A 15258-nucleotide genomic window follows, 5' to 3' on the forward strand; every position below is an offset into this window, starting at 1 on the left:
CTTTCCTTTGAGGAAGTAGTTTGTCTGTTTGCTTAGTGTGCTGACACAGCAGCGAGTGGCAGACGCTGATGTGAGAGAGCAGATTCAGTAGCTTGAAGTGAGATGAGAAAGGAAAGCAGAAGCACCATGGCAGGCTTAGGCTGCTGTGCCTCTGTATGTTTGCTCCTTTCATCAAATCCCCAGTTCTGTTAAATATGCACTCATCAGCCAGTGATGTACAGTATAAAAGCACAAGGGAATGTACAGCATAGCACAGATGTCCCTGCTTTACCACTCCCTTTGCAAAACCAGACTTGGAAAAACCTGACCTGCTCACATCCTCAGGAGCTGAAGAATGTCTAGGCTGCTAACATGAAAGACTGCAGGGAGTACTAAGAGCTCATCAACACGTGAAGCTGCTGGAAACTCTTACAGGCTGAGTCTTTGTGCAATGCCCAAACTCAAGAGTATTTCTCCCCACAGACAGAAATACTGATAAATACATTAGACAGGTAGATCGATCAATGCATGTTTGATGACACATTACATCAGCTAAAAAGAAAAAAACATTAAATCCCTCAAAATGCAGACACTTACAAAAATAAAATAAAATAATAAAAAAGAAAAAGGCAGTAAACTCTGCTCATATGTCCAGTTTACAAGCCTGCCGTGTGGTTTGAAAACTTATGCCGTCGGTCAGGACTTATTACAGGGTATAATTTGCTAGACAGTTCTTTCAACAGCAGTGTTGCCTTTAGTAGTTTCCCTCCCAAACAGTTATTTTTAATCCAGACCAGTCTGCTACAGTTTGGGTCATCCCACAGTTAGAAAACAGCAGTATAAACGCATCTGAAGGGTGAGGAGGGCACTCTTGCTTTAGTCTTAGTGCAGCTAAAAGGAAAGATTATAAAAAATATTAATGTTCCCTGTCTGTTTCAACAGAAAACAAAATGCTTTCGTTTAAATACCTTTTGCAGTGGAGTAAGTTAAACAATTAGACCTAAATAACATCACCACAAAATAAACCACAAGGGTAATGACTGTTAATTTTCCTGTGTTCTGATCTTCAGAGGCATATGTGAGCCTGTCCATTTAGAATACCTTTCATTAATACAGCAACTGCATACATGGGTTTATATTGACTTAAACTTGTCTTTGCTTTTAAACTTAATTTAGTCCATAAACAACAAGTACCACATGAATAAAATACAAGCTGAAAAATTTGGTAACTAGAAGCATTTAATTTCAAAGTGGCATAACATGTGATATGTGCCACAGATCAAATCGCTGTAAAAAATAAAGACTATAACCACAAAATGCTGAAGATTAAACCACGAGCTTTTGGAAATCTAGTATGTAGCTGTAGTTAGACAATAAGGATTCAGAGTTCCATAAGCCATTAACCACACAATGGGCAGAAATCCAGGAGAGACTGTTTTTACGCTGCCCAATCTATGGACTACTGGATTCTATAAAGTAGTTAATTTTTCTGTAGTATATCTTGTACAAGACCCTCAGAGACCATTTGTGTTCCAATTCAAAGACCACTTACTACTTTTGCTTTACTTCCTAATACTATTTACCTCCTTGAAGCCAAGGGAACACAAGCACATTTGTGAGGGGATTTGAACCGATTTCAGTTTTCTTTCTCTCAGGAGATGGTGTGGGTATTGTTGACTTCTTCCTGCGTAGTAGAGCTTGACACTGAGTGCAAACCTCTTACTTGAAATCAAATTCTTACTGTTTAATCATTTAATAGTGCAACAATCCAATTGATGCTTTTCTGTTGCACACTCCACATTAAGCCAACAGGCACTTACTCAGGACTTTGGTGCTGAATTTCACCAATGATAAAATTTGGTAAGGCATTCTAGTAAAGAATGAGTGTATTTTTAGAGGTCAGCTTTCATTTTTACATCAAAAAACCCAACTGGTATTAGAAAAATCCCATTCAAAATCAAAACAATAAAAAATTGAAATAAAGAATTTTTTTAATTTGGGTTTTACCACACATGTTCTCAGTAACATGAAATTTAAAACACAGTTTTTAAGTGATATCACTTTAATGTCAGCCTTTAAATCTACTTTCAATGGCTTATTGAAATTCCAGCCTTACAATGTACTTTCAATGGTAATTGAATAAAGAAGAAACTAGGACCCCAGTCTCCCCAAACTTTATGGCATAGGCCACACTTGTGACTTCTTACTTTGCGCATCCCCAGTCCTGACCAGCCCATTGTTAGGAGAAATTAAACAAAACAGTATCTCATTGATAATTAATATACTATCCCAGAAGTCTAGATCTCTCGAGATATTTAATTGATCAACTCAGAGAGCATGAAACCACCCCACATGGAAGGAATGCCAGAGTTTAAGCAGAATACTCACTCTGTGCCACTTTCAACCATTTGCGTTAGGAGGGAAATGCCATCCAGGTTTATAAATTCTTGGGCAAACGTAACATCCCGTGAGTAGTTGGCTAAGTCTTTCAGTGCTTCTAACTTTGCATCCATACTAGAAGACTGGATCCTCTCATGGAGCTGCTGTGCATTTTGAGCCTACGAGAGAAACAAAACACACAAAACAAAATCAACAAAACAGGTTTTGTTACAATGAAAATCATGAGTAAAATGTCAGTGTAAGTAGGAACAATGGCCATGTTTAATATTAATGATATTTAACTTCCATGCTCAGAAAAGATTAAGTAGCTCAAATAAAAATTACTTTTGTAAAAGTGTATTACTTTTGTATTACTCCATTATTACCTATAATTGTTTGGATTTTGCAGAATCATTAGCTGAGCAATGGGTAGATGTCCCATTGTCTCAGGCAAAATGTGAGCATTACAAATAACAGCCTTTGGCTTGAAGAACTTATGTGTCACATCAATAAAGAAGAAATGAAAATAAAACAAACTGCATCAGACAATCTCAGTAAAATAAAAAGGTGGTACTTCTTTTTCTGTCAATGCTTACTCAGGTTACACACTTCTCATCACCTTTGGCAGCAAAAACCACATACTGTCCTAACCATGTTACATCAAGAGAGACCAACTCCAGACCTTCTGCTCCTTCGTCCCCCTCTTATGTTCTCAGTCACTTCAAAAACTCATATACCCTTTTAACAAGGAGTGCAGAATAATTACTTCCCCCATAACACTATGATATTATCTGTCATACATCTTTTTGCATGTTCAATATCCTCGTGTTATGCTATTCTGGCCATTAATGTTTCAAATAGAGGATAACTTAGTGAAATTCAAAATGGACACTGATGATAAAAAGGTAAAGAAATATTTAAATAATGTATATTAAATTTCCTCTCTCTTTAGCCATACAAATACTTTAAAATACATCTCACGTTTTCAATTTGATGCTTTCACTTACCTGAACAGAATACCCAAAAGCTTCAGTTAATAGCTAGCTAGATCATACTTTTCTTAGAAAAATAATCCTCCTCCCTACATATAGAGATATCTGCAAAATTCTGTTTCCTAGGATTCATTTCTTACCTGCACCCAAGGAAAGGTGAATGAGAGGCTATGTGTCATTAGGGAAACAAACATAAATTCTGTTAAGAGTTATTTTCTCTGAGATTATGTTTATTCTTTCTCAGCTGGAGAAGAAATAGAGAAGAAAGGGCTCTGCTGACAGACAATTTCTTTTCTGTTCAAGTATTGAATGTACTCTTCAGAGATGGTCATCTCTGAAGATAAATATTCTGCGAAAGCAGTCATTTTTAGTGCAAGTGGCCATTTAGACAAAAAGCCCAGAAAAATAACCAGCATAGTGTTGTTACAGATTCAGCTGCCTAGCTACATAACTTTGATTGTTACAAAAATATGAATAAATTAAATGTCCCAATCTCCTCCAATATCAGCAACATTGGTTAGTTCTTGTTTTTGCAATTGTGGTGGTAAATGCATAGTCTCCAGTCAGCATTTGACCAGAAAAAAATGCAGTAAGGAGCGTGTATGTGGGAGAAATGACTTCTAGTTAGTGTGACTGTGGTTAACATAGCATTGAAAAGAAATGGAATGTCTTTAGTCCTGCACTTTTTAATGCTTTAAGTATAGGGTGATGCAGCCATAACAGTTCCATTACCTATAAAAAGGCAGAACCCTGTCATCCAAAAGATCTTTCTGCCATGGAAGGTTACCTACTCTATCAATGCCTGTAATGGGGAAACAATGGTTTACACAGTCTCTCTGTAATGGCAATGGCCGTCCAAATGGAAACTAAAAGACTATTCTCTCAAGCATAATCAGGTGAGAAAGTAAATAATTTGCTGAAGCCCATGGAAGAGGTAAAAATAGATACCACTTACTTTCAACTTCCAGGATAACTACCAAATACTTCCCCCAGCCCCTTCCTTTCATTAGAGGGGGTGAAAAAAAGCTTTGCTAAAGTAATCTTCTATAATCAGCTACAAAAATTCACCACTATTATTACCTGAACCAGAAGTTCAACAGCCAACTCCTATCTTCTCAAAGTATGTCCTTCATGGAGCTATTCCTAACGCTAAACTCCCCACTATAAGGAGGACTCAGAGATGCAAAATATCTTCAAATCATTACTGTTTCTCTGAATACGTGCAATGCCTGAATTCTTGCCCACCTCAGGACAGAAACACTCTGGAAAAACTTCAATACTGCCATGGCAGCTGCATTCCCCAAACTTTGGAAATGATTGCTCAGATTTAACCTTAAACCTATTAAATCTGTGCACGTGGCTTTTTCTAATCTGCCATACTTCTTGAAAGTTACCACTCCCACTATCTGCCCATTGAAGGAAGTTCTACTGAACTGGAAGTTCTTCCAGCTTTCCATAGGAACCCAGTCCTCTAAAAGCTCCTGGATTCAGTGAAAATGGAACAAATAGGAAAGGTGAACAAAAGAACTGGTTCACAGTGACGGAACAGCTCCCCTGAGCTGCTCTATCAAGAAGTCTGAGTGGGCAAACCTGTGGCAAAACAGATGGAGACTGTAATTGCCGGTGTATCACAATAGCAAGCAAGAAAAACATGCGAGCAGAGCCAGGAGAACATCCTCCTCCAAACCCCTTCACAACACACTGCGCTGTGTAAACAACGCTTAGTCTTCATACTTATTCACAACAGATTATTTATGGGGAAGTTCAGCATTTCTCTTGAGGAGAGAGACCTGCTCCCAGCAGGAACACCTAGGGCTGGTGAAGTGCTGTTGTCAGCCAGTCAGACTTCCATTGCACCTGTATCCACACCAAGCATGGAAAGAGCCAACCCTCCCTCTCACCAAACCCGAGAACACCAGGACACAGATGTGCATGAGCAGCTCACCAACACTGCACAACACCAGCATGAGCAGGACCAGCCTATCAACTGAGATATGTTAATCCTCTTTCCTCTGCAGTCAGCGAGAGCTTTGAAATTCACCAGACTAAAACCAAAATATAATCTTAGATAAGAGACAGCTTGGAACCCTCCACAGAGCACAAAAATCCATGCTACAGAAGTGGTTCAGACACATTTTAAGCACATAAAAGAGTGCTTACTAACATCATAGGCTTTATCTGACTATGCCAAGGTTCCATCAGCAAAGTTTACACACAGTTGCAGTCTTCTTACATTAAACAAGTTTTGCAAGACAATGCATCCCATAAACCTTGCTCCTTCTACTCTCAGATGAGAACAGACAAATGGCAGAGGAGATCTTGATTGAGGGGTTAAACATATATTTGGCTCAGCAAGAGTGCTGGCACGTGTCTCACTGGCAACATGGACAAAAATCATATTGTTTGTTGTCATCCCAAATGCCTGTGTGAAAATATTGCCTTGGTTAACACCATGCAGTTCTCGCAAGCCTTCTAATTCTTGTTGCCATAGCACTCATACATGCTCATGCAATATACAGCTCATTTATGACTGCATTAAAAAATGAAACCCGGACGAAATATGCTCTGAGTGCCTACCAGGGAGCTATTTTAATGATTTGCAAGCCATCAGTGGATGGACAGAAAGCACAGCTCATTAAAGCAATAGCAGAGCTGGCTGCCATGTCTGCATTCTTACTGAAATATCATTCAGGTAGGAGTAAATATAAATATATAAACCTTTGCAACTGAGAATCATTAGAGGGAATTAGCAGAAATATGGCTGCTTAAGGAAATGAAAGGCAAAATTAACTGCTCTTCTCTTTAGGAAGGAAGGAAGGAAGATTGGAAGTTTGTAATACGTGTGCTGTTGAAGTCCCAGCATTTCAAAAGGCTGTCAAGGGGCATAAACCACATGTCTAGTCTTAAATGACTTGCTCCAAGGACATCCAGAAAGGTTGCCCTTAGGGACCAGCACTGCTTAAAAGGAGCAGCTTGATGAGATTGTCAGCTTAAAGAGAGAACTAATGACCTAAATCCAGGATGTGACTTTCTTAGAGACTCAAATAGCCATTTGGAGGTTAAGAATCCCAAGATCATCCTAACAAGGGATTCTACTGATCAAACTATCATTTCTTTGCCACAGAATACTTTGTGCAAAAACTTTGAAAGCAACTCATTAACCAGACATACACAGGGCTTCTGTACAGAATACAAAATACAGCAAGGAAGGACAAGAGGGAGGACACAGATCCAAATGCAACCACTATCAAACATGAATGCGCCATGGAAGAAAATTGGACCATTGATTGAAATTGCTGGCTTTCCATTATGTAATCAGTTGTGTTCTTTATCCTCTACAAAAAGCAAATAAAATAAGGGTATTTTTATCTATCCTGTAAATTAAGTTACATCAGTCAATATGTTGCTAGAAAAAGAGCATAGAGACCATCAGTAACTACCCAATCCAGCTTTGTTTTACCAAACACATGCATTTCTGCAGTTTAATTTAAATCATTCAGTGTTGGAACACCATGATGTCTTAAAAGTGCTGCCTTTTCCTGGATTATTGTTGCCATTACACCTAAAACTGCATATATGTCAGGGAGCTCCCTGACATATACTATTCAAAACATGCCTTTTGAAACCTGAAAACATCAGATTAAACCTTTCTCTATGAATAGACAAACCCCAACTCCACTTCTCAAATCTACTATGAGCAGAAAAATATAAAAGTGGCTAATTGACTCCCATGGTCAGTGCTTCTGGTATAAGGTTTATTTAGCAACTAATTTACCATTACATGATAAACATAATCACAATTACAGGTTAGAACTGCAAAAAGTTATGCATTTACAGAACTTCAAATACATCTTCAAGCAATTGTAGATCAAAAATTCTAAACTAGATCCTCAAAATTTTACTTTGGATCCAGATGTATAAGCAGAACTAGGTTAAAAAAACTCTTTATACTTCCTAGCCGGTTTAGATCACATATAAAGAACATATTCTTAATACCTGTAGAAGCATTCATAGAAAATACTATGACTATCATTGAACATCTTTATTTACATGATTGCTCGTTGTACACATGCTGATACTCTGCCTACAAACAAGTGACAGGTTTGAGAACTCAACTGATCCATGGCCTGGGGATAAAAAAAGGAAAAAGACAAAAGCAAATTATCAGGTCCCACAAATACCACATCAGAAAACCCCCTTTTACCCAGGTTTTAAGGTATATACCTCACAAGCAAGGCATTTTTTGTAAGTGGCCAAGAAGCTGCTTTTAATAAACAGTAAGTGCTCAAGTAATCAATTCTGTTTGAAAACCATTAAATTGAATAAACGACACCAGTTCCTTCAAGTTAATTTTCCCAGTATTTAGCATCTTTTTGAAACGATTAGTCATTTCAGAAAGGATTTGCAGGATCTGATTGAAGGAATCCTGCAGTTCCACACACTAACAGGTTGGACTTTGCTTGCTGCATTGCAGGACACTAAAGTCCTTTTGCATCAGCCTCGCACTCGGGAGCAATTACAGCTCATTTATAAACCTACCCACCCTGCACTGGAATATGGTTATCACAACAGAGACAGCAGCAATACAGCATCTCAATTGTCACATACGTTCAAATACAAAGAAATGTTGCATAAGAAACTTTTCATGCGTCCCTTCAGAAATGCAGACGGACAAAGAGGGAAAACAGGTCACGGAAAACTGCAAAAACACACAATAGCCCAAAGAATTAGTAAGAAAGATGATAGGAGAGGTTAAAATAAATAAGAAAGATGATATAGGAACAAAGATAATATGGGAGAAATTCAATCTGCACTCAAGTTACCTAGGAAACAGAGTGTCTGTGTGGTGAGCAGTTTATAGAGGAAAAAAAATAGCATTGTTTAGGAAAAAAGCAGTCTTTCAGAGAATCTCACAAACTTAGCAAACAGACCTATGGAAACAAAGAAGCAGTTCAAATTCCCACCAGGCCTAACGACTGGCGTTTGCAAACTTTTAACTCAAAGAAATTTAAAATAGCCACATTGTAAATCTCTCAAGGCAAGCATTTATAATGGATTTAGCAGCACACCATAACTGCAGTTCTGCCCTTGCAGTATTAACAATGGTTTTCAGATAAAGGTCCCTGTATAGGCACACAAAATAATCTAAATCCAAGATTAAAAAAGAGAAAGTATTTAACGTTTATATTCATGGAGTTAGATTTCAAATCCTCATTTTAAAAAGTCTGCTCAAAAATGCTGGTTTACTATTTCTAGATAAAACTACCTTTCTTTCCTCTCTCTTTTTAATCTTTAATAGCACCAACTGTGGGTATGTGAGCAATAAATAATTTGAGGCTAATGACAACTGAACTCAAAAAGACTGCATCTCATCCTTCTCATCCAATTTTCTATGACTTGGGCCATGCAACCCTAAAGGGTACACCCAGATTACTGGCTGTCATGGCTTTAAGCTGCATAAAAATTAAGGACTAGAAAAGCATTTTAAGCTCATGCAGCCTTCAGAATGGGTCAACAAAACTCCTCTCAACTCTTCAAGGAAAAAAGTTTCTTCAAAAGGCTTGTAAAGTTCAGGACAATTTTTTTCCCCCCCACAACAGCCAGGAAGTAGGCAGCTCAGACCTCTCTGAAACTACAGGGACACATCTCAGAAACTGCATAATCTATATATGGCTTCTCATCATTTCTCTCAATCTTTCTTTCCTTTCCTAAATCATCTACCTTTTCATAAAGTTTTTTTTTGCTTTTTTGTTTTGAGTATGATTTTGGTTTTCTTTGGAACAAGAGGAAAGATAGTTTCAGCTTTATCCTATTGCAGGATAGAAAAAACAGAGGGGGTGGGGGGAATTCAGAATCTTGATGTTTTCATATGATGAGAAAAACATTTCTCACCCAGCACTAACAGCTAGGAAAGCATCTTTCCCATTTTGTAGGAGTGTATCATGCAGCCTGTTCTTCACATTATATCTTCCAACTTCTGCTGCTCTCATACAGAATTTCAGAAGAAATATGGAAACAGATTGCCTGTTAGCTTTTCAGGGTAAACGACAACCATTGTGTGGCTCACCTGTTTAAGAACCACAGCTTGGAGGCCTTTATCTGTTTTAGGTACTGCTATGATGAGCACTTTGACAGTACCTTAAAAAGCAAAGACACTATTGTAGAGTGAGAGCATGCAGAACTTCCATTTTTACGTATTTAAACAATAGATATTTGCTAATCTGCCAAAAAAAAAAAAAACCAGTATGTTCCTCCTTTCAAGAGACCTCTCTGATTCTGGGGAAAGTTAACACAAAATTTTGAAACATCAGGAAGTACAAAAATAAGCACTAGTTCAGACATAAACATCACTACTGGAGAACAGAGAGTAGACCAGCCTTCTATCTTAAAACAGGATGGCTGAGTCACTCATAACTGCAGGCCAGTGCCAGAGCAGTCCATAATTTGTTAGGTAACTGGCAATATCTCAACATCCTCCGGACTCCGGAACTGATTAACTGACCCGGAGGCAAATCAACAAAGAAACAGAACAAGCAGATGATAGTCCTAGAATGACAGGTGGGTGCAAAGCCCCACCTTCCTGACCACTGGTAGCAGCAGATAGTGTTGTACATCCAAGATTTGTCTTTTGTGTTTGTAGGTCCCATTTCCAATTGCACAAGTGATCATAAAGCCAGCCAGCCGTCTCCACAGATCAGTCACAACACAGCCTCTCTTCAGTGAGGTTTCACAATGCAACTGGTTGTGGATTTTGAGATGGGAGAATTCCATGAGTTGTCCTATATGGTTATTCCATGTTGTGGTTACACCAAAACATGACGCACTGCATTTGGACTACATTGGTTCTTGATGAACCACAGATGCTGTTTTGATTTCAAGAGATCCCAAGTCTGGGAAGTACAGGAGGGGATATTTGTTATTAAGAAGTTACAAAGGTTAGAAGGAGCTGGTGCTGGGGCTGTCTGTTTCTGAGGAATTTCCATCAAAAGGGGTGTATTCTACCAGAAATGGTTTTCCCATGCACAAGGCTGTTTTGGTGATATATGCCAAGAGACTCTGGAATCACACAGATCCTGACAGAGCTATGGTCCTAAACTGCTGTTTATTTAATTTTTTTTTAATGTCTATAAAGCTCTGAATATAGTGACCATTGAAGAACATGATGAAGGCTAATGGAAGCCTCTTGTCTTTGCTCTGTTGGCTGTTGATAAGTGCTTTCTGTTGAGAAGCTACTGGGTGGCAGGGTATGAGCATTAGAATGCTTCAAATCAGCAGAGGCTAGAGCACCATCATGAAGAGGTAAACCATTTTAATAGCACACTAACTGCATTTGTCAGCAAGGAAATTGGATTGCTGCTGCCTTAGACATACATCTTCCAGGACTAATAGTGGCTTTCAGCATGTGGCAGCAGCACTGCTCAACTCAGCAGGAAAACAAGCCATTACAGGGCAACCAGCAGCTCTGCTGTGCTTTTTAGGAGCTGGCAAAGAGACGGTGTAGGGGGGAAAAAGCCAACAACAAAGAAATCCCAGTAAAATATCAACATTACAGCTGCTACTCACTCAACACAAAACCAGAGATCAGGAAAGCTCTGACCTGTGCCACCCAGCAGAGCTCTCCATTATTCAAATCCCTGACCTTCCTCCTGGCTTCCTGGTTTTGAGTTCTGAGGCAGAAAAAGAGCAACTTGAGGGAGGCTGCAATGTCAGCAGGGAAGCAGAGATATCTTGTATGTAAAAACTGTTCCCAGTGGATGCGAGACACAAAAACCCACCCAATTCTGCCAACAGTATCTCCAAATGTCACTCCGAGTTATTATTCCTGCCTCCATAACTCATAACCTTTGCTCCTGGAGGATTGTGGGATACATTGATAAAGCTTAAAATTACATACATTAGTTCACAAGTATTTACAAACTGAATTTTCACTTTGAAAGAAGAGAGGAATGCTGACTCACCGGAGATGTTGTTAATCGAAGGATGGCTCCATTTTTTATTTCATTACGGTTCTGAAAAAGAAAAAAACAAAGGTTTTACTTAAGACTTACTCACATAAAAAGATGAAACATGCATTGAGCAGACTGTCATGCTAAACCTGCAACAGTGCTTTTCCCTGTCTGCATGCAAAAGCTTCCCTCTTTCAGATGTAAGCTAGCATCTATTTTCCTCATTGAGGCATATAACATTAGTTTCAACAAATAGGTTGAATTCACATGACACTTAAACAACTTGAACTCTTTCAAGAATGACTTCATGTTTTTCAAAGTTTAGCTTCCACTGGCAACTTCTAAATATTTTTTTGAAATATGCTGTCCATGGTGTCTGGCTCTGGTACTGTACATACTTGAGGAGTTCGTAAGTTTGCTGAAACCTGTCATTAAGCATCTGCAGGATTTAGAATTCATCCCACTGGCTCTTTATTTTCTATAACAAGAACATGCTGACTTAAACCACTGGAACCTACCCACTTTGCATTCTCCCTCAAAGTGAAAAAAGCATCACTGCTAGCAGAGTAAAGTTCAAACATGCCATAAGTCCTTCTCCTTGCCCAGCTGTCAGAGAGAGAGGGCATTTAACATTTTCTTTTGGTTAAGCTCACACAGCCGCGGCGTAAGCTATGATGTACACTTACAACATCCTTACAACCCTGTGGTCAAAGCCCATGTGCAAAGCTTCCCCTCTTTGAACAACCACTCCTATTCACCATAGGGTAGGAGAATAAAGTACCTACAGCAATGAACATGCTGACAGGCACCGACTGTGTGCAGCACAACACACAGTCACAATGCCAGTCATGGTTCAGTAGTTGTTCATGAGCTGACACTCTAATCTGTCAGAGAAATTGGAGGAATCCCTAACAGTTTGAGAGAGAAGAGCTAATTTTGTACTGAAGACCACATTGCAGACTTTCTGCAGACTGGTGTTTAGCCAAGAAAAAATATGAAGGTGTATTTCTCCTCTGTCAGTTTTTCCCAAATTTATTTCATCTTTCTTGTTCCCATTCTGATACATCTCAAATCCAAAATGCTAAAAACCAGATAAATCTTGCCTGAAACCAGGTCAAGTAGTCCCAAAATAAAACTCCAGTACATTGTCTCATTCTTGGTATCCAAGTCATCTGTAGGATTGGTTCTAGCTACCTCAAAGATCACTCTCCACCCACAAAGACTTCTTCACTCTAACTGAAATAAATGAAGTGCCAGACAACACAGGGGCTACAAGAGAAGCTTTCTTACAGCATCTTTGCCTGCATATGCAGCGACTCTTCTCAGCCCTCAGCAGCCTCCTCCTGGCCAGAAGAGCCTCAGGGAGGCCAGCCAGGCTGCACTCAAAAGAGGGGCAGAGAAGGGTGAGCAGCTAAACACTGGTGACTTCCCACAGCACCAGCAAAGTGCCAGATTTTCTCCACTTGTAGTGGAACAGCACCAGACCCAGCCACATTTCATCATGCCTAAGGAATCTGTGTGAAGCGGCCACAGTGCATTTGTGTGGTTTAATCTCAATCAGTGCTGAAACAAACTCACTTCACAAACAGTTGCGGTTGCTAAAACTGTTACCACCTCCTGGATTTGTGGAGCTGAATAAAAGTAATTGCTTTGGGACAGACAATTAGGATAGGCTGTCTCTACCTCCATCAGCAACTTAGACTAAGCTACTGGACTTCAGCTGTATTAGGCCAGAGCTTTTGCATGTACACATACACAAGGTTCCATCAGTTTTACTTGGAAGGCAGCAAATCCCAGCATGTAACAACATGAAAACCAGGAAATCAATAAGACTTAAACAGCTTGAACTGTACTAATCACACTCAGAAGTTAAAGTTCACTGACATATTTATAAAAACATTGGAGCTTGTAAGTGGACTGTTCTTAAACATAAATAAGAGCACACAGAGAGGCTTATTTTTTTAGGCAGCAAAAATTTAGGCTTAGTTTCTCATGCTTCCTGCTGCAATTAACATGAACTACCAACTCAGATGTACAAATGAGCTTGTGGTTTGTTTGTGACAAGTCACTTCATCTGGGCCTCAATAAGCACCTTTGCAAACACTCTTAGTCCACTGAAAACAAGAGATACTGGGCATAGCACAAGCATGGTGATCTCCAGAGACAAGAGAAGGAACAGAGGAACACACAGAGGAACACACAGAGTAATTAAAAGCATCCCTGGACATTTTCTTTGGAGTCTTTCTGTTTAATCATGAAGATGAATCTAAAACACCAAAGCTTTCAGACTCAAAGGTGTAATGCTCGTCAGAGCCCACAACACACAAGCCCATGGACCTTTCATCATGTCTGGCTCAGAGCAAGGTGTCTACATCTGCCCTATAAATTCAATCACAAAAGAGAGAGAGATCATCTTCAACTCCTGGTTTAGAAAAAAGCTTAAGGAAAACTGCCCGTGCCTTATCTCTGAAAGTATTCAAAGCATAAAGTCTCTAGCACAGCAAGCTAACCAAAATTTGAAAAAGGTTAGCAGTTACCCAATTAAAAAAAAATATAATTTTGTTTACCCATTCTAAATATTGGCTTAATCACATACCAGGAAACAGCATGTAAGAGTACAATTAAACCAAGAGGTTTTCCTACATTAACTGCATGATGCAGTAGTCAGCATGCCAGTTAATTTTAATTGCAACATTTACACACAGTTAATCCTCTTAGTATTAAGGATAGTATCCTGTGGATTTCTTTTCCAGGATAACAGAGCATCATTACAGCAGCCCAGCTTTTGGCAGTCATACTTAAAGGCATCATTGCTATTCAGGACAGAACTCACCCCCACCTATGGTAGACAAATAAAATTTAAAAAAAGGACAAGAACAGGGCAAAACCAAAAAACCCTCTTCCAAGATATTCCTGACCTGTTTCTCAAGTGTACATGAAGTTAGTAGATGTTGTTCATGATGTTCATCTGTATTAGAAAAGCTTAATCCTGAGCAGTGAAGGAACTAGTGAAATGTTACTATCCAAAATGTCCCTTAAAAACTCCATAACAGGAAAACAGATCTGTTAAAAATGTTATCCATGACAAAGACAGCAGTTAGATCAAGGACAAATAAGCCCTCTCTGCAATATGTTATCTAGCAAGATAGAATATATCACAGGATGATTTTTTTCTAATGGACTAGGCAATATTCCCAAGACAAGATTTCAATCAGACTAAATACTTTCATGAAGACACACAAAGAACATCACACAGCAGGAAGTAGGGGACACCTGGAAAGTTCATCTTGCATTCAGATTTTAGGACCCTCTGCCTTCTAACTTCACCAGCTGGAGCAACATGAACCCAAATGCCCAGAAATGCTTCAGAAGGCAGGAGAAGCAAGGAAGGAGAGGCAGTGGGGTAGCCCTGCATGTCAGAGAGTTTTCCATTCTCAGGGAACTAAGGAGGGGGCTCAGCAAACTGCTATCCTGGAATTCTGGAGGGGAGATTTATGCCTGTTTGGGAGCCTGGTTGACAGAATCCATAATTCATTGGGAGGCAATCCTGAGGGTCAAAGGAATCAAGGAAGGCTGGGCATCCTGCATGAAGGAAATCTTAAAGGCACAGAAGCAGGCCAAGGCAAGAGAAGAAGTGGGAAACACCAGCACAAACCTTTGGCTGGAACTAAGGAAAAATAAGAGAGATTACAAGCTTTGGAAGAAGGGGCAGCACACTCAGGAGGGCTATTGGGGTGCTGTGAGGTTATGTAGGGAGAAAATTAGAAGGACCAAAGCTAAACTAAAACTTAATCTGGGGAACTACAGGACTGTCAGTCTGACCTCAGTGCCAGGGAAAGCCACAGAACAGATCACCTTGAGTGATCCTGAGGCACATACAGGACAACCAGATGATCAAGCCCAGCCAGAAGGGATTTAGGAAAGGCAAGTCCTGCTTGACCAATCTGGTCTCCTATGCAAAA

At 39.4% G+C, this 15258-nt stretch overlaps 1 protein-coding gene across 5 annotated transcripts in view; it reads right to left on the reverse strand.

Annotated features, from left to right (window-relative positions):
* Nucleotides 1-15258, reverse strand: part of ELMO1 (engulfment and cell motility 1) — a 316899-nt gene that overhangs the window by 213529 nt on the left and 88112 nt on the right. For all 5 annotated transcript variants that reach the window (XM_063157015.1, XM_063156989.1, XM_063157023.1 and 2 more), the window contains 2 exons: nucleotides 11309-11359; nucleotides 2368-2537 (listed from right to left, as the gene is read on the reverse strand). In XM_063157015.1, the coding sequence (XP_063013085.1) occupies nucleotides 2368-2537; nucleotides 11309-11359 (221 nt within the window). The remainder of the gene's footprint in view (nucleotides 1-2367; nucleotides 2538-11308; nucleotides 11360-15258) is intronic.

Source organism: Melospiza melodia, chromosome 1, assembly GCF_035770615.1.
Source record: "Melospiza melodia melodia isolate bMelMel2 chromosome 1, bMelMel2.pri, whole genome shotgun sequence".
Lineage (NCBI taxonomy): Eukaryota > Metazoa > Chordata > Aves > Passeriformes > Passerellidae > Melospiza > Melospiza melodia.